The sequence below is a fragment of the Ascaphus truei genome, chromosome 2 (assembly GCF_040206685.1).
Source record: "Ascaphus truei isolate aAscTru1 chromosome 2, aAscTru1.hap1, whole genome shotgun sequence".
NCBI classification, from domain to species: domain Eukaryota; kingdom Metazoa; phylum Chordata; class Amphibia; order Anura; family Ascaphidae; genus Ascaphus; species Ascaphus truei.
In genome coordinates, this window is record NC_134484.1 from 181,722,278 (window position 1) to 181,747,765 (window position 25,488).

Below are 25,488 nucleotides of genomic sequence, written 5' to 3' on the forward strand. Positions count from 1 at the left end.
TCTCCATTTATTTATCTGTGTGCATTGACTGAAAGTGACTCTCACACTCTGCTCTGGAGGCAGATCTAACCTAAGGTGGCCTCTCTCACACACACCTCACCCCATGAGACGTGCTAGTGGAGTAGGAATTATTCATTTTCACTGCAAATTTCAGCTTCTGCCTGCACATGCTTTCCTGGCATTCTCATCCTTTGAGGTCCACATTGTTATCCTTTGCTCTACACTCTCTGCACATTGCTGTCATCTATAGGTCACCTAACTCTACATCCTCCCACTCCACTTTCCTTTCTGACTTGAAATCCTGGTTATCCTTCTTCTTCTCTTCTGGCTCATCGATCCTCTTAGGGGATTTCAACTGCCACATTGATGACCCCTCTCTTTCCTCTCTTTCCTGTGCATCTCGACTCCGCTCTCGCTTCCTCCTTTGCTCTCCACAAATGGATTGCTTCCAGCACCCACAAGGATGGCCACTTCCTTGGCCTCCTCTTTTGCTAAAAACTGCTATTTGATTCCTTAATCTCTCCTTTTCCACTTTCTAACCATAACATCATCTCATTTTCCCTCTCTCACATTCCTCATACTCAGCCTCCAATGTGTCCGCGCTATACTAGACTTTCAGTTTGGAATTTAGCAACAAATCTAAACCTTTTTTACTACCACCCTTCATTGACCCAGACAGCCTTGTCACAATTTACAACTCCGTTCTAGCCTTCTCACTAGACCAGTATGCCTGTCCTGTACACCGACACTTACTTCCAACCTGTCTGAACACACATACTAGCTTCCTACACTCCTGCACTCATTCTGCTGAAAGCCTCTGGAGAAATTCGCACTATCTGGCATATTTCCTTCACTACAAATCCCCCCTGTCCTATTTAAATGTTATTTTTCTTGCCAAACAGAGCTTCTTTACTTCTCTAATAAACATGCACAAATCTAACTCATGTAACATTGTCTCTGACTTTGACACCCTTCTTCAACTTCCCTCTACAACATGCTCTTCTCCATCCACTACACCACAAGATGTGGCTGATTATTTCAAGAGCAAAGTGAAACCTATCCACAAAGAAACCTCCTCTTTTCCTTCGACACCTCTCCTTCTTAATCCTCTGCCTTTTACATTTGACTGCTTTTCCCCAGTTAGAGAAAGAAGTGCTGCTTTCCTCAACCTTCACTACAATCAGCCTAGACGCAATTACCTCCCTTGTCATTAAACCTCTCGCTTCTACCCTGGTCTCCATCCTCACTCATATCTTTAATTTATCTCTATTCTATGGCACTTAATTCTTTACATACACTTAATTTACTCAACTCTCATAACCTACTTGACCTTCTCAAATCAGGAGTACTAAAAGTACTCACACTCATCAAAGTAGCTAATGACCTCCATATTGCCAAATCTCAAGGAAACTACTCCGTTCTGATTCTTCTCGACCGCATCTCTTCTTTCAAAACCATTGACCACCCTCTTCTCCTGCACATTCTTCACTCTCTTGGAATATATGTGGCTCTGCCCTCCCCTAGTTTTCCTTCTCTCTCACTGTATCTTCAGTGTCTCCTCTCTCAACTCCTCCTCTACCTCAATAGATCTTTTTGTTGGTGTACCTCAAGGCTCTGCTTTAAGTTCCAGTCTTCTCTCTTCAGATGTTTTCGCTCTGTGACCTCATTAACACCTTCGGCCTCCGCTATCATCATGCATACATACAACTATATTTATCTGCAGCTGACCTTACACCTGAACTCCGGTCACAAATCACAGATATCCCATCAGCAATCTCTGACTGGATGGCCCTTTGTCACCTCAAACTTAATATGCCTAAAACATAGCTGCTTATACTCACTCCCAAACTAGGTCCCATCGTTCCCTTCTCCATTACAATCAATAATACCACTATCCACCCAGTCTCGCAAATATGTTGCCTAGGGGTTACATTCGACTTCATCTTCACTAATCAATTAAAAATGCTGTAGCAAAAAAAACATCTCCTGCTCTTCTACACGCATATCTGCTTCCTACCTCCTGAATTCTTTTTGTTGGCTTCATATTAATCTCCATATAAAATACAAAATGATCCTCCTTCCCTTTACGGCTCTACACTCCTTTGCTCTTCCACATATCTCAACTCTGATTTCTGAACTCTCACCCCTACTTGCTTCTCATGCTCAACCCAATTTTTGCACCTAATAAATATATAATACCTTTTTTACTCATCTCTGCCTACAGTACGTATGGAACGCTCTTTCCTCAATGTCCACCAAGCACCTTCCCTTTGCATTTTTAGACCATGTGACTGCGTAATGCTAACGACCCCAACAGTAGGATAAATCAATGAATGAATGAATAACCAGATACTTGTAGGGGGGACCCCTAAATATAAGCTTGATAGAAGACAGGTACTGGGTTGCAGTCCCGGATGGTAAGCTCACTAATAAGTGACACTGTTGTTAACAATAACCCCAGGAAGATTGAGCATAATAACACCCTATAACGTACCAATTGTCTAAATAAAGTCCTGAACAGGAAAACATGTAGCAAGCGATTGACTCTGAGTGCTGCACAGTCCATGCGATCCAAAGGTGAGGGGTCTCCAGGTACCTCTAAGGTACCTTGAGAAAGCGCTCTATGAAGCGTGAAATGTTGGTAGTGCTCTCCATTGCCCTGTTTTTCCATGACCAATAAATAATCTTTTTATGGGATACGCACCCTCCTTTCTACTTTTTTGATACCTACAGTAGTGCTCTTCCAGTTTTTCTCCTTCTCTACTTTGCATTTTTAAAGCCCTCTTAAGAGAAGAATTTCTTTAAATTATTTACGCTTACACTACTGACTTTGGATGCACTTGACCTCCATGACTTGTACTTTTAATTAATGCACTTTTACTTCACTGTGTCTGGATGTCTCCACTTAGATTGTAAGCTCCTGGGGGGATGGGTGTCCCTTTACCTTATGTTAACATTTACTAGCTGCAGTTATCCCCACTTTTTGTATTGTATTTTTCCTGCATTGTAATTTTGTAAAGCACTTTATACACTTTTGGTGCTATATAAATAAAATTATACATATAAACATAAAGTGGGAAATTAAAGTTGTAAGTGTGTTTTCACTATCAGTGGACTTGATGTTGGATACAATAAAAGTGTCCGCTTCCTTCTTCAAGGTACTGTACACTATAATTTTTTATAGGATACTGTTCCATGCCAAATATACAACTATTTCAATATGTTGGTGTTCAATATTTTTTGCACTCTAAGAAGATTCTAAAGGTCACATGACCAAATATACACATGTAGAACCAAAAACAACTAAATGCTTAAATTGTTCTGAAAAATGGTGTATGGTTTACCGGGATACACCACACAATGGACACAGATGAGCAATTACACTTGGTTAAATCGTCAACAGAAAACATTTCTTGCAAGAGCAAACAAATGTTAAGAAATCAGCTTCACAGATCTGTCTCTCTCTCATTAGTTCTATAATTCTTATTAGCCCCTGTGCAATATGCTCTACAGCTATCTTACACTTACACGAGAAGATACAAACTCCTTACATTTGAATGGATCCTGAATAATCTCACACAAGAGAAAGAGAGATTCCCAGTACATTGTCTACCGGCCACAAACTTTAATAGAATCTCTTCTCATTGAAGACAGTACTGTTGCTATAAAATGCCATTTTTTTGTCTAGCACACCAGCATCCAATTGATTTGGGTCCCTGGCAGTTGTTATCTTTGCTTTCATCACACCGTACAATTATACGAAAATATTTAACCAAAAAGAAATGGAACAATAAAGGAAAGGAAGCAACACACAGGTTATACAATTAAACAGAGCAGATGGAAATAGGGCATGAGGGAGGGCAGAGAGTACGATCATTGTGAAAGTTAAAAGAGGAGTCCAGGCTGCAAATGCTGCCCATAAATGGACAGTTTCATTGTCCTATCAGCAGAATGAATAAAACCACTAAATTTACCTGAAAACGCATGGGCTTGTGCATCATGTTCTTATACTGCATAACAGGACTCGTATCTGCAAACTGAACTCTTGACAGCTCAGAACATTTGAAGTACCTCACACTAGACTAAAGGGACATTCCAGAACACGACAAGCACAAAAATATGTATTTCATGAATCGGATTCCAGAATGGAGACCGATGAGATTTGGTCTAAATCTCATACAGTTCGGAAGCTAAATTTAACGTGCTGAAGGCCGATGTTATCAGTTTTCCTTTGGCTTTGCCAGGGTAAAACCGTTATATAGTCAATTTTTCCAACAGTGCATCATTTTCGGCTAATTTACAGGACACTCGTCTTTAAAGAAAACTAGAATCTGTTGGAATGTGAAACAACAAAAAATGACGTTGAGAAAAATAAAATACCAAGAAGGCTTAAAAATGGCCAACTTTAAGCAGAGAAATAACTGAATCCCTCATGAGTGTTTTCTTTTAATGTATTGAAGCTCATAATTGAAGAGCATACAAATGACTTAAAGCAACAATCCAGATGAAAATTGCTATATTATTTACCAGAATGTAAATCCCGGACGGTTGCCTCTTTATTTCAAGCATCGGATGCGGCTTCCTATAAAACGGCCATCTGCGAGAAACCGTGAAGTAATGCCGTTAATTTTATCTCCGGAACCGGGGGTGTCACAGAGCTAACAAGAATGGGGTTCAGCTATGGAGGACCCCTGGTTCCAAACCTGTTCAAAAAAATGAATAAAAAATAAATAAAATAAAGACGACGAATATCCAACAAAAAGCATAAATACCAGCATGATTTTGAATGACAATATAAAATGGAAAGTCGGTGGATGAACCATCATAAAATGTAAAAATAAAATGTAACAATAAGTATGCCTGGGGTCGCCTTAGTATGCATGCAATGTTTCAGATCTCTAGGTTTCATGGTCTTGGAGCTATGGCTCTAACAGACAGACCCACTGGCTCTTTAATTATTATTATTATTATTATAGATTATGCCTTAGTTTAGGGGATGAATAACATATATGATTTGGGGCCATTCCTAAATACTGGACATAGATCAAATCTCTTTTAAACGTATGGATTGTTTATTCATTTTCTAATATTTGTATCTGTTTACTCTGATAATCTGGTATTTTTAAATTAAAACAAGTATCTGATTGGTTGCTTGTGTCAATGTCAGCAACTATCTCTGATTGGTTGCTTGTGTCAATGTCAGCAACTACAGTATCTGATTGGTTGTCAATGTCAGCAACTATCTGATTGGTTGCTTGAGTCAATGTCAGCAACTATCTGATTGGTTGCCTGTGTCAATGTCAGCAACTATCTGATTGGTTGCTTGTGTCAATGTCAGCAACTATGTGATTGGTTGCTTGTGTCAATGTCAGCAACTATCTGATTGGTTGCTTGTGTCAATGTCAGCAACTATGTGACTGGTTGCTTGTGTCAATGTCAGCAACTATCTGATTGGTTGCTTGTGTCAATGTCAGCAACTATCTGATTGGTTGCTTGTGTCAATGTCAGCAACTATGTGACTGGTTGCTTGTGTCAATGTCAGCAACTATCTGATTGGTTGTAATGTATCGTGTGAAACCTGGATATCCCTTATAAATAAAACCAGGAAATGAGAATCACTCCTACCCTATGAGCAAGCTGATGATATATGTTAGCCTGTGGTAGATAGCACAGGGCAAATGCTGCCTGAAAATACAGTAGCTAGTTGTATTAAATTATATATTAAAGGTTAAGCTTTATACTAATATTTAGTGCTAAACCTAATTGAATACACATTTGTATTAAACAAAAGTATGACTTGTACTGTATGTGTGTGTAGGTTTGAATGACTTGTACATAAATATGCCAATAATTGGAGCTGTACAGGGCAAGGTCCTCTTTTCCCCATAAGTTAGTATTTCAGTAAATCACAGGAGGAACAAACAGCTGGCACTATAAATATATAAAAATACAATGTTCATGTGTCAGATGATATGCAACACAAAATGGATCAGAAGAGGCAGATTTAACCAAGGTGTTTCTCTGAAAACAGCCATATCAAAATATAGTGCATGGCCTTGTAGGTGATTCTGGGGCCTATTCTTGTACCTGGGAGATGCAATCAGCAGCGGAAAATAAAATATACGTATTCTATACGATTTTCTGCTTCTGTAAAATGTGCACATTCCATGCAAATAAACGTAGAGTATAAACATGTGAGGTTTACTTTATTTTTATTGTGCCAAACCCAATTAACATACCGTGTAATATACTCTATATGGGAATATCACTCGTCATAGCGTCACTATATAAAATGGCCACAATTACTGAAGGGGACAATGAGCACTTTCATTTTTACACACACACAAATATGAAGTGCCTCTGCATATAACAGCTGCAACTTGCCTGGGTGCACTCGCAGGACAGCAATAAACAGCAAAAACAGAAGACAGGATATATATATATATCAGGCACACTGGTTAAAATCCCAGTGGCAGTACCTTGTGACCTTGGGCAAGTCACTGGCTTTATCTCCCTGCACCCAGTCCTAGGGAGAGGTGTAAGGAATCAGGTGTCTCAGCGCCGTCAGCGCGACCATTGCCCACCCCCCGTCGGTACTCGGGCGTCCCAGCGCCTGCAGCACAATTCCCACATACCTCCATTGTCTGCCACTGGCACTCAGGCTCCTTGCCATCACAGGATTGCACCTACCGAAGAGGTGCCTGCTGAACCACAGCCTCTGCGTGTGTCTCAGGCTCCGCGCTCTATCCGCACACGCGCGTCTGTCACTGACCCCTTGCGCATACGCACGTCAGTCACCGAATCCACGCGCGCCAGCCCCAGACGTTTTGCGCACGCATTCCCAGCTTACAGAGCACACGCCTAACAGAGGCCTTTTACCCACTGCCCCCGCAGTGAGGCGTCACCCCCAAGCACCACATGATTCCATGCAAATCAATGACTACACTCAGCTGGGCTGTAACACCTCCCCCCTATCAGGGAGGACTCCTTGCAGTCCTCCAGGCCTGCTCCCTCTTCCCATTAGCCTGCCCAGCTTTATTATGCCTGTGCTTCCCATCACTCGTCGCTAGACATAGTTCATAGTGACTTCTCCTATCCCTGACCTTGGCAACGGCAATAACTACTCTACCTCTACTACCGGTACCGGCAAGTATTGTCTTTACTATACCTGGCCTGGCAACACTAACACCACACTCCGGACGCGCTCCCTTTGCTGCGGGTGCGTGTATCCCTACGTCCCACCTCAGCACAGGGGACGGGTCTGGTCTGCGGGCAGCACCGGCGTAACAAGAGGAAAGCGGTGGTTGTGCACGACAGATACTATTGTGAGTAAACAAAAACGCATACATTTAAACTATTTTAATAATAATAAACCCACATACAGTAATAAGGCATTACTGGTTACTAATGCCCTGCCTCAGTTACAGCAACCTCAGCTTCGCATTGGCCCTTCAACTCCTCAAGCCAAGGCATTATTGCCCAGTAAAGTTTGCAGTAATGTACACAGGGAGACCGTACAGGGAAAAGTCTGCCCCACAGAGCTGAAACAGCCAATCTCCTATCTATTGCGGCAATGGCGAGAAAAGCATGTCCGACCGGTTTTGAATTTTGGACGGAGGTACTAGAATACCAGCAAATTGCCACAATTTGTTAGTCTAATACATTTACAAAGGACATGTTTAACCATTACATTTTGCACTGAGACAATTTGAAAATGCATCCCTCAATACGATATCCTACGCTTATTTTACACCACTTACTGTAGGTAAGGGAGCGATTTAAGGTTGTAGGGAGAAATAAGAGGGGTTGGAGAACCAGTACAGAACGCACATATTATCATGGGATGCATCAGCTTTCGTGTGTTATGCCATCATTTTTTTATCCTTGTATTTTTGTATTCATTTTTTGCATTTGTAGTACTGTAGCTGCTATGGCTAACACATCTGCGATAGACTTGCAAAAAAACCCATAAACGTTTGATGCATGTGAAGACTTCTTAAGAAGTTGACACATACAGTAGTGCATTATTTACTAAGCCGTGCAAGCCATTGACTTGAAGATGTGTAATGGCACTGCAAGGTGTCTTGGTAAATATATCCCCACAGCCCTCGTTATTGAGGATATGCCCATCCTGAAGACTGGATCTACGGCTGCTGATAGGTGGGAGGGCCAGGACAGGTGAGCCCGGAAGTGCTGCCCGCCTCAGACCCATCACCCCTGCTTAACAAGTTTAGGGTTCGGACCTTCTTCCATGCTTAAGAAATGTAGGGTCCAGACCTACCTCCCCTCCCATGCTCAACAGATTTAGGGCCTGAAGCTCTCTCGCCCACCCCTGCACAACCAATTTAGGGGCCCAGGATCCAGGTCAAAAGTGAAATCCTGGACACTGGGAAAACAGTCAAATGCCCTGGCTGTATCTAACGAAGAGCTCACTCCCTCACATGTTATGCAGTTTCTTCAGTTATCTGGTCTGTGTTTTGTCATTTTCACTCTGTATATTTCACTTGATATTTATTTTTTGTATTCCTTCCATTTTTTTTCAACATTTGCATATTCTTGCGTTTTCAGTGTCTTTTGTGAGCTTCATTAGTGAGATGACATGTTGTACATCCTGGAAGCAAATCATTCTTTCCCATGACTTATCACACTGGGATATGCTTCTGTTTCTCTCTACAATCACGTGTCTTACTTCAAAGACTGCCAAGGCCCTGTCCCAATTGTCTTCTATTTTTTTCTTTACAAATTCTTTTTTTAATGTAACTTGTGTTCCCTCCCCACCCCCTCACCAACCTCACTTAGAGGCCAGCGTATGGAAAAGGAACACATTACCTCGCTGTTTGGTGCTTCACCTGTTAGTTCGCAGGAGGTCTGAGTGGTCTGCTTGATGTTATGAGACTGGACAGGACTGGCTCCTACAGGACTCTGGTTCCTCTTGGTGTTATCAGCGCTTCCAGTAGTGATGGCTCCCACAGTGTAGGCGTCAGCATCCATTACTACACACATACCTTCTCTCAGCCCAGGAACTGACACCTTAGGCTGAGGTATAATTGCAGGTTCTTTATTCAGCATCAGTCAGCTTAGCAGCATACTCTTCTTTATACGCCCCAGGACTTCTGGACGGTGCTTTACTTCCACTGCTCCAGGTGGTCATGACTAGCCAGCCAAGTGAATAGGCTTACCCCGCAATGGCGAAGACTCACAGTTCCTACCATTACTTCTCCCTCCTTCACCCTAGCCAGGGATCAATCAGGGAGAGACTCTTCCACCTCCTTACTCCAGGAGCAGCAGAGAGGGACTGCTTCCTGCACATCCTCACTCCAGGAGGAGCAGGGAGGAACTCAACCTCACCCTCTCAAGGCTGAGGGGAAGTCTCTAGCTTTAGCCTACTCCCCTTAGAAACTTCTGGAAGGGGCGGGCTCATGGACTGTACCCACCTACAAGGGGCGGTACACAGGCCATGAGACAACACCTACCTTCCTTCACTTTCTGGGGAAGCAGGAAGGGGAGTCAAGGGCCCACAGATTAACCTGCTAATGCCTGGATCTTAACAGGGCTTACATAGCAGATACACTATGCGGGGAGAAACAGGTACGGCTGGACATACCCTGTTACATGAATAACACACTTTTCTGTGAAATAATCCAATTGTTTTCCTATTGGAGTAATACTGATACGGTTTTAATCAAGCTAGCACTAATCAAGCACTGTTAAAACTGACACCTCCAAATCCACTTACAGGTAACTCACTTTCTTTTATGTCACATCGAGGGATAATCACTAAATGTTGCGAAAGGTTTAGTGTGTGCGGAAGTCCTGGATATCTGCTCTGGAAAGACACTCTGTGCAGAAAAATAAGAAACGGGTTCAATACACATTGGTGTGTATTTTTGAGCTCACATTTTTTAAAGGCCTGTGCTTATTGATCCTTTTGAAAGGACAACACCATTTAGCAAGAACATGGGAGAAGCAGCTTGTGAATACAGGGCAGATATGGAAAACATACAGTACAATAATATGGATTTTCTACAGAGCACTATTAAACCCATTCACCATATCATTACATACTGTGCAGCATCAGGCTATATTTCCCTGTGGATATATTACTACTATACACTAGGACTGTGGTCACCATCACCCTATATTGTATCATTACAGTGAGTGATTGTTACCCTATCTATTCAGCTACAGCTATGGTAACAAGTAATATACAATACAGAGTACCACACTATACACTTTAATGGATATTTTATTCATAGATTGACATTGATGTATTATACCATCACAAGTGTATAGATGTTGTCCTGCACAGGCTCAATCCACATACCACCAACCTATGATTGTGTTGAATCGAACCTGTATCAATTGTGATCATTCTAATTCAGTAGTTAGGAGTTATATCTATCATTAGGTTAGAGCTGTATCATGGTCTTGTTGACCCTTATATCATACTTAGGTCTTAGATTACAACCATATCTGCTGTAGTTAGCCTTCATTAGATCAAGCAGGTTTATTCTATGTTTTGCAATCATAGGTTGGCTTGATGGGTATGCTGTGTCAGTGATTACATTCTATTACAGCACCAGCAGGCTATATATTAGTTACATCATTGTAGAGGCACTCGGGTTCAGTTACCCTATCATTAGTAAGGTCCCCCTGGTTGGTTCTATTGCGTTTTTTACTGTTAGTATTTTGTCCAATATACAATATTATTTGGTAATGAGTTAATAATTGGCAATACACCTGGGGTTCAACCTTACCACACCTGTCACACTCCCACCCTATTTTTATTACACCATACACATATTTGTTCTATATATTTTTTCATGTGTAAACTTTTTTAGTATTATACCCAATAAATGTTATGTTTTAATAGTCCCGGAGTGCATCTACTAATGGGCTTCTAGCTAGAGAGAGGGTGATAACACACCTTCCTCTCTAATTTTGGAAAAATACTTCATTCAGCTCATCTGCTGCACCCAATGCCACTCCAGGCATTTGTGGGCGCAACTCATATTCACATATCACAGAATTATTTGTCAGCGAGCAGTATATTCTTTCTTTGTTTTTGCACTATTAAACCCTATGTCACACAACTTTGTAAAAGTAACACTTGGGGATCTCTCTCGCCTTCACAAAGATAAGTCTGTGTTGAAATTGAGTATATAAACCTGTGCTGAGGTTTAATACCAATAAATATATTTAGTTCTAAGAGTGTTGGGTAGTTTCTCTCTGTTATACAAGAATAAGAAGGTCTTTTGGACAATGCACAGGTCTGTGACCTTGGACAAAGAAGCTGCAGATGGCCCAGCATGGGGCCGCTGGCTCCATAACCGCTGCGATAGCCGGATTAGAGTGGTTGGCCCTGACTGCGGGGGGAGGAAGAGGAGGGCTGCTGGACCCCCCTACGTAGCTTAGGGACAATGAGAAGGGAACAAGGGGAGTATAAAAGCAACCAATCCCCAAAGGTTATATTAATTTCTAACATGTTGTGAAGCAGGAACACGGTTTTCCTCGTCACAGCTTTGCAGAACTGCTGTGCCAGCCAAGCTCAGTGATGCTGAAGACGGGTAAAGATATGGGCGTATACTGTCCAGGAAGGTCCCGGTAGAGCTCCAAGAACTGATCGATAGGCTGGAGGCGCTGTCGGTGCTATCGGTCCCTATCAACACGTGGGAATGCGGGGCGCCAGCCGTACGGTTGGGTCTAAGCTGCCACTGGAGGAGAACGTAGAGCCAAAGTATCCTGAACAGGGGGCGGGGTAGAGAGTGCAGCCAATAGCTGGATGGGAAGGATCTGCTCCCTTTTTATAGGGTGTGGTGGAAGAACCCTATTGCTGGACCGTGAAGAGGTCCCTCCCCCCCCCCCGCTTTTCTGCATTAAGGCAACAGGTCTAAACGTGTTAGGGGTGGCAGGCAGTTAGAGTGTTTTTAACATATGTTGTTAAAAATAAAGCTGTGACCTTTTTCTTCCAACCTAAAAATGTGTTGCATCAGTTATTAGGTTGGTATTTTGAAAAGGAGGATGGGACCGTAAGCCTTTAACTGCTATCTCTTAAGCTTTTCAGGGAGAGGATTTACCGTCTTTGTTAAATACATCTCATACAGATCTGTGTACACTACCTTAATTATGTATATGAAAATAAATATTATAAATCAATAAAGCAACATTTTTTAATTAGATGAATACAAATGTTTGTAGCAGTTTTATGCAGCCTATGTTAAACACATTTCTGCATGAATTCTGAACGGCAAAATGTGTTCCAACTAAACAAAATAATGGAATATAAGAAAATGCCTCTGCAACTTAAACATAGGAAGGGTGTTGATCCAGGGAGAAATCTGTTTGCCATTACTGGAGCCAGCAAGGTTCTCCCCCTCCCTTATGAGACATAATTGGTCAATGTTTTGCTGGACTTTTTTGTTTGCTTCCTCTGGATCAATAGAACTATAAATATAGGATGAGAATCTCACCCAATTAGACTTTAACGAAGGTTGGCCTCGGACATATGTCTTTTTGTCAACCTCATCTAGTATATAACTAATAAACGTTTAACATTACAACTTCTGTTGCTTATCTGATGTTGTAAAATACACATCTTAATGGGATGAAAATAATTTTCGAAACATATCACATACATAACACTAACGTATGATAACGAGTATGATTTTCACATATGTCTGAGATAACAGTTGGGTTTTAAAGCAGCAGTTCCACAAACAAACAAAGCAAAACATTATCGTTCTATCTAGTCCATTACATGCTACGGGTTGGCTAGGAAAATAGCTTCGTCCAATTTATAACACCGAGGTGATCTCAAGTGCGCACTTTCTTTCTCTGTGCATGGGAACACATGGTGAGGCCTCTAGATATCAGATAACAGCTTTGGCGAACAGGTGGATTATGACACAGACATAGATCCTTTGTTAAGGTGCTTCTTCTGGAAATGTAGCCAGCTCGTGTCCCTGTTCAGCACTGCTCTTTCAGCCACCTGTCTGCGAGCAGTCCTGATGTGCACTGATGTATAAGTTACAAGAGGAAACAGCTGATGTTCAGCCACTTCTGTTATTGTCATTAAAAAAAAAAGAGGTCTCTGCCTTTTTTTCCTTGCAATGGCTGGGCAGGATTACGTGTTTATACAGACCTCAGTCTGTGTGGCTCTCTTTTGAAGTATCTCCGTTTGTCACCTGCTCAGTACTTGCTGGGATGTTTATATTTCCACTAGTCTCATGTTCTCTTCGTACCAAGCAGCTCAGCAGTTTACTTGACTAGCAATGCATTGCAGACCCCTCTGTTAGCAGTAGCAGTGTTAACAATTACATACACACATATATATTTTTCATTCTTTATTATGGCTCTTACCGTGACACTTTATTCACTGATCACATAAGCCCAAATCCACAGCGGCCTGCTAACTCCATGCTAATCGCGATATGTTATCAAAATCATTATCTACGTTACCGAGCTTTGAATATGCATGTTAGCACTTTATGCGGCATTAACTTAGGTTAACGCCTCGTTACATCGATAACGGACCTGGGCGTTAATTGTGTTCACTATTTCAGAGTAAAAAGGATGCCAAATAATATCTGCTGTACAAGTGTAAGCAGGGCCGCTGACATGGGGGTGGGGGGGGGTGACAGACAGAATTGCTGTCCTGGACCCTGTGTGGTTAGGCCCCGTCCCTCTGCCCACACATTAACTGTCTGCCTGGGGCCTGAGATGCAGCAGGAAGATCACAGAGGGAAATCCCTTCCTCTGCAGGTGGGCGGGGCCTGGGTCAGGGGGCGGGGCCTGAGATGCAGCAGGAGGATCACAAAGGGGAAATCCCTTCCTCTGCAGGTGGGCGGGGCCGGGGTCAGGGGGCGGGGCCTGAGATGCAGCAGGAGGATCACAAAGGGGAAATCCCTTCCTCTGCAGGTGGGCGGGGCCGGGGTCAGGGGGCGGGGCCTGAGATGCAGCAGGAAGATCACAAAGGGGAAATCCCTTCCTCTGCAGGTGGGCGGGGCCTGGGTCAGGGGGCGGGGCCTGAGATGCAGCAGGAAGATCACAAAGGGGAAATCCCTTCCTCTGCAGGTGGGCGGGGCTTGGGTCAGGGGGCGGGGCCTGAGATGCAGCAGGAAGATCACAAAGGGGAAATCCCTTCCTCTGCAGGTGGGCGGGGCTTGGGTCAGGGGGCGGGGCCTGAGATGCAGCAGGAAGATCACAAAGGGGAAATCCCTTCCTCTGCAGGTGGGCGGGGCTTGGGTCAGGGGGCGGGGCCTGACATGCAGCAGGAAGTTCACAAAGGGCAAATCCCTTCCTCTGCAGGTGGGCGGGGCTTGGGTCAGGGGGCAGGGCCTGACATGCAGCAGGAAGTTCACAAAGGGCAAATCCCTTCCTCTGCAGGTGGACGGGGCTTGGGTCAGGGGGCGGGGCCTGACATGCAGCAGGAAGTTCACAAAGGGCAAATCCCTTCCTCTGCAGGTGGACGGGGCCTGGGTCAGGGGGCGGGGCCTGAGATGCAGCAGGAAGATCACAAAGGGCAAATCCCTTCCTCTGCAGGTGGGCGGGGCTTGGGTCAGGGGGCGGGGCCTGAGATGCAGCAGGAAGTTCACAAAGGGAAATCCCTGCCTCTGCAGGTGGGCGGGGCCTGGGTCAGGGGGCGGGGCCTGAGATGCAGCAGGAAGATCACAAAGGGGAAATCCCTTCCTCTGCAGGTGGGTGGGGCCTGGGTCAGGGGGCGGGGCCTGAGATGCAGCAGGAAGATCACAAAGGGGAATTCCCTTACTCTGCAGAGCCTCCATCGGTGGGCGGGGCCTCGAGGATTGCGGGCACAAGCTGCAGCTCGAGAGACAGGCTGAGAAAGGGCAGAGGTTGGGAAGGGGGATGCAAACAGACATGAAAAGGAAGAAGTAAGAAAGGAAGAAAGAAAAACATAAAGAGAAAATAAAGTACAAAGAGAAATACATAAGAGGGAAAAGAGAAACATGAGGGGGGGGGGGGTGAGAGAGAGAAAGGGTAACAAAGGGGGAAAGAAAAGAGAAAAAGATACTGGTTGAAGATAAATCAGATTGTTAAAGAGACGATGAAGGGGAAAGTGGTGAAAATATACGGGGGGGGAAGAAATTTGAGGGACTAAATAAAGAGAATGGCATGTGTGAGAAAAGAGAAGAGGGAGGAAAAAACACATGACATGGAACTAATATAAATACATGAGGGAGGAGAGAAAAAGATGCTGGGGAAAAGGAGAGTTACAGGCTGCAGGGGGGTGGGGGGAGACATGCTTGGGGTTGCGAGGGGGAAAAGACATTCTGGGTGGGTGGGAGGGGATAGAAAAATACATACTGGGGGGAATGGAAAGAGAAAGACATGCAGGGGGGAGGGGAGAGAGAGACATGCTGGGGGGGAGAGAGATGCTGGGGGACGAGAGTGAAAAAGAGGCTGGGGGAGGAGGAGAAAGACATGCTTGGGTGTGGGAGAGAAGCGAGAGACATGATTGGGGTTGAGGGGAGAAAAAGATATGCCGGGAGGGAGGAGAGAGATGCTGCGGGGAGAGGAGAGACATACTGGGGGGGGGGGGGGAGGGGATTTGAGAGACTTGCGGGGGAGGGAGGGGAGAGAGAAAGAGAAAATTGAATGTTAAAGAGAAATGACACGAATAGAAAAATAAGAGTCAAGGGGGAAGAGAAAGACATTGGAGGAAAGAAGTACATAAGGGTGAAACTACATCGAGAAACACATTAGTGGAAGGAAAGAATAAGGAAGAATTAAAGACATGCTGGGGGAGAGGAGAGAAATACATGCGGGGGTGCGGGAGAAAGATTAGAAATACATTGGAGGAGGGGAGAGCAGAGACACAGAAGGGGAAAAGATAGAATGACATAAAAGGTGTGAGAGGAAAAGGCATTAGAGGGAAAAGTTGTAAATTTTGCAGGGGCCCCATTCTTCAAATTTGTCCTGGGCCCAAAAAATACTGTTGGCGGTCATGAGTGTAAGTTTAGCACATTATTATCATCACTTTCTTACTGTATGGTGCGTGCTTTAACACATACAGCTCAACCCCCTTATAACGCTGTGCTTGGGGTCCAAATAATCACTTTGCGTTATAAGCGGATCGCGTTACAAATAATGTACAATTGTATGCATTGTACAATAAAGTATTTAAGATACCAATAATCGTGTTGTAAAGTATTCATAAATACGAAAATTGGGAACCACTCTTGCATCGCGTTATAAGCGGATTCGCTTTGTAACGGATCGCGTTATAACGGGGTTGAGCTGTACAGTATATTGGATGTATGACATTGTATGGTCACCGTACTGTTATATTTCTCATATATTGGAGAGAAGGTCAGACTTTGTCCAGGTAATGATACATTTTAATGCAGCCGTTCCTTGGTTGATAACAGTAGGATGTCAGTATGACGCTCGCTTGGCGCTTGCACTTGGCGCAATCGAATACATGATGGTAGGTGCACATGTCCACACTGCGTGTGCGTGCACATGTGCACGTATGCTTTCCAATGCTTTGCATTTGGGAAGACAGGCAAAATTGATTTCTAAGTGTGCTAAAGGGTCACATGACATGGCAACAACGAATCACACAGCACCAGCCACCAAAACCAATCAGACTGAAGCATTAAGCCACCCAATCACAGCGAAGCACATTAAACTGTATGTGACTGTGGTGTGCAGGACATAGCGCTCTTGCTCAGAGAGTTGGTGAGGTCACGGCGCTCTCAAGCATGAGCGCGCTCTCTGCACCGTGGCTGCAGCCTTAGCTGAATTTTGCCATTTTTCTGCTTGCGATTACAAAGCAAACAATGCAAACATTCATATTAAATAATGATTTCACTTTAAATACATCCAACTAAGATGATTACTCAAATATCCTTAAGAACCACATTACCTATGCATTCACTTCACCAAATCAATTGCTTCTAAATGTAATGAACTTTGTTTTTATTTGCTCCATTGTTAAGTGGTAAAGTAGACAGGAAATATTTAACCTTCTGTATTCTTCAGATTTGATTAGAAAGTTTGATGCTGGGCAATTCACGTTCACGTACATAAATAGGAAAATCTGAAGCAAGCCTCATCTCCACATTTATTTCCCACAGTGTACTGCAATGTCACTATGAGATACCTGTAACCCACGCATGTAATCGTGTGGAGCTGCCTCTAACAAACAAAGATGACATCCTGTACTGTATGTATAGTTGTAAAGCAAATGTATCTATTGCAGTACATTGTATGAAAATAAAAAAATGCATCAGTATTAACTATTTTGGTTTTAAAAAATGAGCCCCAACTAATATGCAAGATTGAATTTGAATTCTTTTAATGTTACCAAAAATTAAAGTGATGCAGCTGCATTTGCAATATCAAACAGTACAGTAGCAATGCATGTTCACCCATATATATATATATATATATCATATTGCTCAAGTAATCCTCTTTCTTATTGCGATTTCGACTATGGCCATTGAAGATTACCTCAATATTCTTTTCAGCATATGGTTTTTAGCACGCACGTGTTTCGAAACATCAAATGCCACCAGTTGTTCCGGTGTCTTTAGAGAAACATACTGCAAGTGTTTTAATGTAAGTCCGATGACAGTCCTTGCACTAAAACAAACCTTTTCTAAGGCCTTCTTGTTAGTCTGTGCCACAGCTGCTGTCAGGCCCCCATAGAGAAGCGTGCTGCAGTTCAATAGGATCACTCAAGGAAGCCACTTACATTGGAAGGCGCCAATGTTATAAAAGGAACAGTTGCTCGGTACAGCTGTTGATTTGTTGGAAAGGTCAACTGTGGTAAACTACTCTAAATGTTAACTTTTTCTCTACTGGAGAGGGCAGTGTTGCATCCTTATGCAAAAGGGGGATCTTTTCTAGAAGAAATAATACATTGGTTTAACTTTAACATTTTGAACATACTTCCACAGGGCTGACTCATGTCAGGGCTATTTTGTTTAGAGGGGAAATCTCAGCTATGCACCTTTCATTTTGAGTTTTAGGACAATTTTTTTAGACATCAACAAGAAGCTCTGTGTAGTAATTTTGAAAGTATCAGGAATGGGTCTGAAATACTAACTGGGAGCGGATATTTGCCATTTCTATCACATTTATTTTTTATTTAAAGCTGACTTATTTGTTGTCATTTAGATGTAAATTGATTTGTCTTTGCTTTGGAATCCGGCAAAAAGAAATACTGCAATCGCCTGTCAGTGTTTTACAACCACAGTTCCTAGGAACCCTTGGGTTCCCCGGGCATCCCTAAAGGGTTTCCTGTAATTTTCAGGTAATTTTAAAATTGTACCAAATACAAAAGAATTTACAATGCATCTGATCTCTGACGTGCTGTTAGAGAGGGTTGGGGTTCCTTATTTAAGCCCCTTTCCCCCTGGGAAACTGTGGGCGATTACTCGTGCCACCAGTACCTGTATCGCTCACAGGAGGCCTGAGCCTCCGCTTCTGGGAGCCTGGGGTGAGCTCTCTCTCATTTAGTGCAGCGCCTCCACCTATGAGGGTTGATAGGGGTAAGCGGGGACATAGATTAGCGTGCGGGATAGCAGAGAGACAGTAAGGCGACTGCTGAGGTCGTAATTTGTGAGAGCGTGGACGGGTAAGAGGGGGGGTGGACAGCAGAGGTGGTTTGTGTGATAAGTGGGTTAAACTTACCAAGGTTGGTGGGTGACTCCGCAGGGGTGATCACAGGGGTGTAGGGTGAGTCCGCAGGGAGAGAGTCTCTTGTTTAGGCTTCAGAGTCTCGGGTGACAGTCTCAGGGGGTATGGTGAGTCTGCAGGGGTGAGACTCTGTGGCAGTATGTGTGTGTGTCTATTTGTGTCACAGTGGAGTAGGTGTGTCCGTGATGTCAGCGTACCTCTTGGCCAATGAGAGTCGTGGGGGAGGCAGGGCATGGCGGGCGGACCGAGGGACCAATGAGAATTCCCACATCTACTAACAATCAAACAAGTTTCATTTTTATATATATAGGTATATATATATATACTTAGTTAAGTTATGGTGGGTAAAAAAAGTGACAAAAACCTTCCACAGCAAAGCATATAGCAAATGGAAATATTACTGTATGCTCATTTGCATGTCTTAGACAGGTCAGCAACCCCGCCTTTCACCATTATCACCCAGCCCACAGCACTTTCAATGCAGCAAGGGATTCTTGGAAATGACATGCAAATGAGCACACAGTGCCACCTTTTCTTCAAAACCATTCAACATGGTTCCCCTATAGGCTTCAGCTTGCTGCATGGTCAGAGCTTTGAGCACAGCCAGGGGTTAAGATGCATAGCCAGTAAACCCACCCACAGCCAAGCACTGGGATTCCTCATGGGTGGAGGCGCTAAAAGAGAGAGCTCACCATGTATCGCTTACTGGAGGCCTGAGTCTGGGGTGAGCTCTCTCTTTTAGCGCCTCCACCCATGAGGAATCCCAGTGCTTGGCTGGATGACTCCTCATAGGAACCAATACCATCAGTAATAACAGTATCACACTATATATATATCACACTCTTAGTCCAGCTTCATTACATGCGGAGCCATTCCAATATGGCCGCCGCAACTTTCTCCAGAGGCTTCTGGGAGTTGTTTTTCCGCGATGCCCAAAATGGCCACAGCCACTCTCCCGTAGGCCCACGGAGTAACGGAGCAATTCCACCTCACCAGAGTTAAGGGAGGGGGACCTCGCTACACTTACAATGCATCTGATCTCTGACGCGCTGTTAGAGAGGGTTGGGGTTCCATACAATGCACCTGATCTCTGACGCGCTGTTAGAAAGAGTTGGGTTTTTTCAAAATTTCACATAGGGTTCTTTAACCAAAAAAAGGTTGGAAACCACTGGTCTAAGTCATCAATGTCTTTAGAACACATCTTATTTTTGGATAAATTGGGACAGAATATACATTTGTTTTTACATAGCATTAACCAGGGCTATTTTTGTGGCAAAACTTAGTTTGAACACCTTTTTTAGGGATCAACAATAAATCTTATATAACCATTATTAAATTATTAGGAATGGGTCTATAACACGAACTGGGAGTAAGTCCATGTTTTTTTCCTACCACATTTCTTTGTGGAAATATAGATGGAAATATAGATGCCATTTAGCTATAAATTACTTTTCTCTTTGCTTAGCGTTCCAGCATCACCAAATGTTTCGCCTCATCTGATCTACCTATCAAAGGTAAACACATCAAGAAATAATTTTTTACGTAGACGAACACCACTATAATAATAAGTGTGCCTAAAAAAACGTAACTAGTAGGACAAAAGAGGCAGAGGAAAAGAGGATACTCCAGCATTGACATGCCTAAAGCAGCCTGTCTGTATGTACTTACAGTATTACTCCAGGAAATGCCGGTAGTATGATATTCCTTAATGTACGCTTGCAGCTCACTCCAAATATTCAAGTATGATTTTACCCAATCCACATGACGTGCGTCACTGTGCAAAATGAAATAACACGTGTTAGCTTCCAGTACTTTTTTAAAATTTACATCATAGTAATCAAAGGATAAGGTAGTAAGGTTTGGTATCGCGAACACAGTCGTAGCATGCTGCCCTGGAGCACGCCCGAGCCATATCTCGCCCATATATCCTGGTGCTTGATGCGTGACTGTATGAGTTCTTTTGTGACTCTGACAAATGTGCGAATGTTTTACTTGCAATAAATGTTTTAGTACTTGGGAAGACCACACACGGTTCAATTCACGTTCAACCATTTCTTTAACAATTCATCTTTTAGATTGTGCCAGGAAAGTAACGTTTTATGTGCCTGCCAGCCGATAAAGTACGGATTGCTTAAGAAATTGTTGCACACCAACTAAACAATGTGCAGTCTCCCACTAACACATGTATATCCTGCTGATGCTTCCCCCTCCCCTGCATTCTACAAAATAATGCACAATTGATAAAAATGTAACCTCTCAGCTCTACAATTGTGCAGATTTTTCACACACACACACACACACACACACACACACACACACACACACACACACACACACACACACACACACACACACACACACACACACACACACACACACACACACACACACACACACACACACACACACCTTAGAACTTCAGTCCTAAAGGGCCACCAACAGATCAGAGTTGAAGGATATCCTTGCTTCAGCACAGGTGGTTCAGTAAACGGCTGAGCCACTGATTGAGCCACCTGTGCTGAAGCAGGGATATCCCTAATACCTGGCCTGTTGGTGGCCCTTGAGGACTGGAGTTGCCCCCCCTTTTCTAGAACAAGTGGATTTATCCCATATTTGCTATCTATTGTTGCAGGAATTTAATTTTCTTTGCCATTCAAAAACGTGCAATAACATATCAAAAAACACAGTTTGGTGTTGAAAAAAAAAGAAAAGAATTCACATTTTCTGTGAATGTAAAAATTAGCTTTGGTTTTGCCCAGCTCTAGTAATTAATGAAGTTTTTCTGAAATTTGCTGGAGACACGTGTCCTCTGCATGTGTACAGGGGGATCAATATACATACAGTTATTTTTGCCATCTCATTAACATAATTTATCAAGCTGGCCCTACTTATTTTGGGAGCCGAATCAACCAATGAAAACAGAGAAACAAACAGCAGAAATGGACCACCTTACCCAAGGTGTCTGACTATTTACCTTCTTTGCTTTAAAGCAAACATCCCCATTTGAGGACTGTTTTCTTTTAAGCATTAGGTGACAAAGCAGTATATTTTTGCAAGGATTTTAGCATAACTACTGGTCAACACTGCCAGATACTTATGTCTTGGTGTAACAAGAGTACAATGGATGGATGTATTACACTAAAACTGTATTCAATACACAAAGTAAGCAGAGAAGGGGTGGGTAGCCGTGTTGGTCCTTTCTTCCAAACTTAGGGAGAAGGAGCGGCTCAGTGAGTAAAGACACTGACTGGCACTGAGAGTTTGAAGCAGGGGAGCCTGGTTCAATTCCTGGTGTTGGCTCCTTGTGACCTTGGGCAAGTCACTTTATCTCCCTGTGCCTCAGGCACTAAGAACATAGATTGTAAGCGCCACAGTAAGCACCTGTGCCTGCAAAATGTCTCTGTAAAGCGCTATGTAAAACTAACAGCGCTATACAAGAACATGTTGTTATTATTATTATTATTATTATTATTATTATTATTATGTAGTAACAAAGGAGGGAGAGGGAGTAGGGTGTATTATACCTTTAATTGGACCAACAAGTAGTTGATATGTTACAAGCTTTCAAACCTCTCAGGATATACCGGATGAAGGAATTTAACGTGTGTGTTTTTGCCACTTAAAGTAGTGGATGAGTAAATGTTATGTCAGCGGTTGCGTCTCTTATACCATGTGACTCTGACAGGGCCGGCAGAGCAGGGAAGGGATTATTTTTACTCTCTGTTAGTACTTAATTTATTAACTTATGAAACTTGTTAAATATTTTTAAAATGTACAATTTAGTGATAAAAATTTTATTTTGTTGTTCAGCACTATATTCAGTTATTTGTGGGGGGGGGGGGGAATATTTCTAGCTATTTATTATGATTTCAGGTATGGGTCAGTTAGTAGGTTTAGGTTTTATTTGTTTACCTATTTATAAATGGGGCATTTTCAGGTCACCACATTTCTGGGTTATTCCTCGACGTTTTTATTCTTTCTGTACATTGTAGGGAAGCATATTCTGTGAGACAGCATAGTGGAGCTGTATTTTAATGCATATTTTATAGCCTGTAAATCTGTTGTTGGGAACACACGTCGTATGTCTCCTTAGGCAGTTTCTGCGTGAATGTGAATGTCAGGGTCTCCAAATCTTCAAACACAACACAGAGATGAGAAATAACCAGGGACAGCATAGACCAAGTGCAACCGGTTACATCTGTATGAAGTGGGAACTTTAAGATGGTCTGTTCTGAGGCTTTAGGGAATATATTGTACTAAGCATTCAAACCTCAGTCTTCTAGGTCATTAAATCAACCACCCACCCCCTGTCTTTTTTTAATGTCTGGTTATACCCACTTACCAGCATCACAGGGCACAGCCAGTAACAGCCTCGTACTGATGAGACCCAAAAGGTCGAAACAGCTGTCTGTGAGTAGGTTTACTGGCTGTGCACTTCCTTCAATCAGGCTGTGCTGAAACGCTGTATAAGGCAGCGAGCATTAACTTGTAGGGGTCCATGTTAAAATGGAGACGAAGTAAAGAGTGACACTGTGTGCATGCTCATTTGTATGTCATTACCCAGAATCCCTGGCTGCAGTGGAAGCGCTGTTTTCTAAGCTATAATGGGGACAGATGGGTGCAGACCTGTCTGAGACATGCAAATGCACCACAAGTGGTATTTTTATTAACTGTACACTGTACAGTGGAGGGTTTTTGTCATTGTTTTTACCCAGCATAACTTTTTTAAATGTTTAGTTAAATATGTAAATAAACCAGTTTTAATTATCTCCCTAAAAATAACTTTTACTATCAGCATTAGGGAACAAAAATAGTGCTGGCTGTGTAACATATTAAAGTGTCACATTGAAAGTGTCTGGAGTTAATTTTGGAGCTGAAATTGGAGGTGAAGATTAAAGGAAGATCTGGACTCTGCTCAACAACAACAACAACTCTGCAACTGTGAGAACTTGACTTTCTAAATGCGGTGATTATTTGAAATCTTCCTATCCTCCAATACCTGGACTTCTCTCCTCCTACATCTCACTATGCCCTCCCTACTGCTTTATCTGCTTACTGTTTCCTCACTCCTTTGTGAACGTCTCTGTTCTCTCCAACTTCCCCACTCCCCACAGCACCATTATTTATACACCTCTCTCCCGACAACTTCTTTACCCCTCAATAAAAAACACCCCCACAAATCCTCTATTCACACCCTCTATCTACTTCTTCCTGCTGCTGGGGATCTCCCCTAAGCCTGAACCCAGACATACACACCTGATCACACCCACACTTCCCTGCCATCTCTTCCCCTGTAAATGGTGTTAACCTTCTGATTTAATACTGACTAACCTTAAAATTCACCCCACAAATTAAGCATCCCAATAGCCTGCACTCATGGCTATTGTCCCACAGTCACTCCTACCACCCATTGTGGCCAAGCACTGCCATCTACACTTACTCTACACTTACATCTGAGCACTTACTCCCTCACCTGCTGTCTGTAAGTCTCCCATCATACCTCTTAGATTGTAAGCTATTCGGGGCAGGGATTTCTTTTCCTATTGTCTGTTTTTGCTGCGCTTAATGTATTATTTTAATTCTCTGTACTGTATTCTTTGAGAAGCGCTGAGTACACTTTTGGCACTATATAAATAAAGACATACAATACAATACAATACAGTGCTATGACAAAAAAAAGGAGATGCAGTAAACTTACGTGTTTTTGTAATCTTTTAATACCCTGTTAGTGTAAAAGGTGGCAGCATCAGCCATCTCCTTGACATAGGGACCTGGTTTAGGGGACTGAAAATAGAGTGTGATTAGTCAACTGCAGAGAGACAACAAGCCAGAATAAACCTGGGTAAACAACACCACTTGTGAAATCGTCCCACACGCCTCATGTCATAAAACAGGATAGTAGCTATTTCTTGTCAAGGAGCTTCTCTGAGTTAACACTTTATACTATAGTCAAAGGTAAGAGTTCTCATAATAGTGAGAAACTGAGCATACCTCTGTGAGTAAAGAGGCCCCTGAACCTTTAGGGAAGGGGTACATGACTTTAGTCAGAAGGGGCTAGCCCTTGGTCAGTGGAGAGTCAATGTTGTATAGTGCGTGAATGTACATTAGAAAATAAGTCGATTGTGGTAAATGAAAAATAAATGCCCTTTAACTGATGTGCTAAATGCAGAATGGACAGCAAAAACCTAGCTATGCAACAGAGCTTAGCTAAGATATGTTGAATAAAAGTTTGTAAAAGATTGTAAAAAAATCCCAAAGAATTAAACTCACCATTGCAATCCACCCAAGTGCTGGTATACTCTCACTGATAGCAGAGAGGTGGTTGAACATTTTGCTTCCCCGATTTTTCTCTCTAAATGTCTGTATTTCAAGGATCTTTTCAGATATGGGCTTCAAAAGCAAGGCCTCCTCAGCCTGTAAGAAAGCATACATTTGTTGGTAAAAATAACGGCAATAATTTGGATAGAATAAATTGCGTTCGCTTTATACTCCACCGCTTCAAAAGAAGTAAACAAGTAGTACTGCCATTCAGAAAAGTGACCGTTTCAATACTCGTATAAATGTCCTGTTTCCCTCCTGCCCAATGTCCATAGGGAAATATCTATTTGAAACAGCACAGTGGTTTTATGACTAAACTGATAACCCAGGAGAAATGATGTTTAAGTTTGATGATTCTGGAGGAGTTTTACAAAAGCATTTGACTGAATTGTTACAGAAACATATTTAGGCAGAACTAGGGGAGGGGGGGGGTTGAAGTGGGCCAGTTGCCGTGGGCACAGCAGCTAATGGCGTGCAGGATGGGCCAGCAGAGACGGGAGGAGA

At 42.9% G+C, this 25,488-nt stretch overlaps 1 protein-coding gene across 1 annotated transcript in view; it reads right to left on the reverse strand.

Moving 5' to 3' along the window:
* Positions 1-25,488, reverse strand: part of CAP2 (cyclase associated actin cytoskeleton regulatory protein 2) — a 144,011-nt gene that overhangs the window by 15,253 nt on the left and 103,270 nt on the right. The window contains exons 5-7 of the mRNA XM_075585642.1: positions 24,937-25,080; positions 24,365-24,450; positions 20,335-20,440 (exon numbers count right to left, since the gene is read on the reverse strand). Of these exons, the coding sequence (XP_075441757.1) occupies positions 20,335-20,440; positions 24,365-24,450; positions 24,937-25,080 (336 nt within the window). The remainder of the gene's footprint in view (positions 1-20,334; positions 20,441-24,364; positions 24,451-24,936; positions 25,081-25,488) is intronic.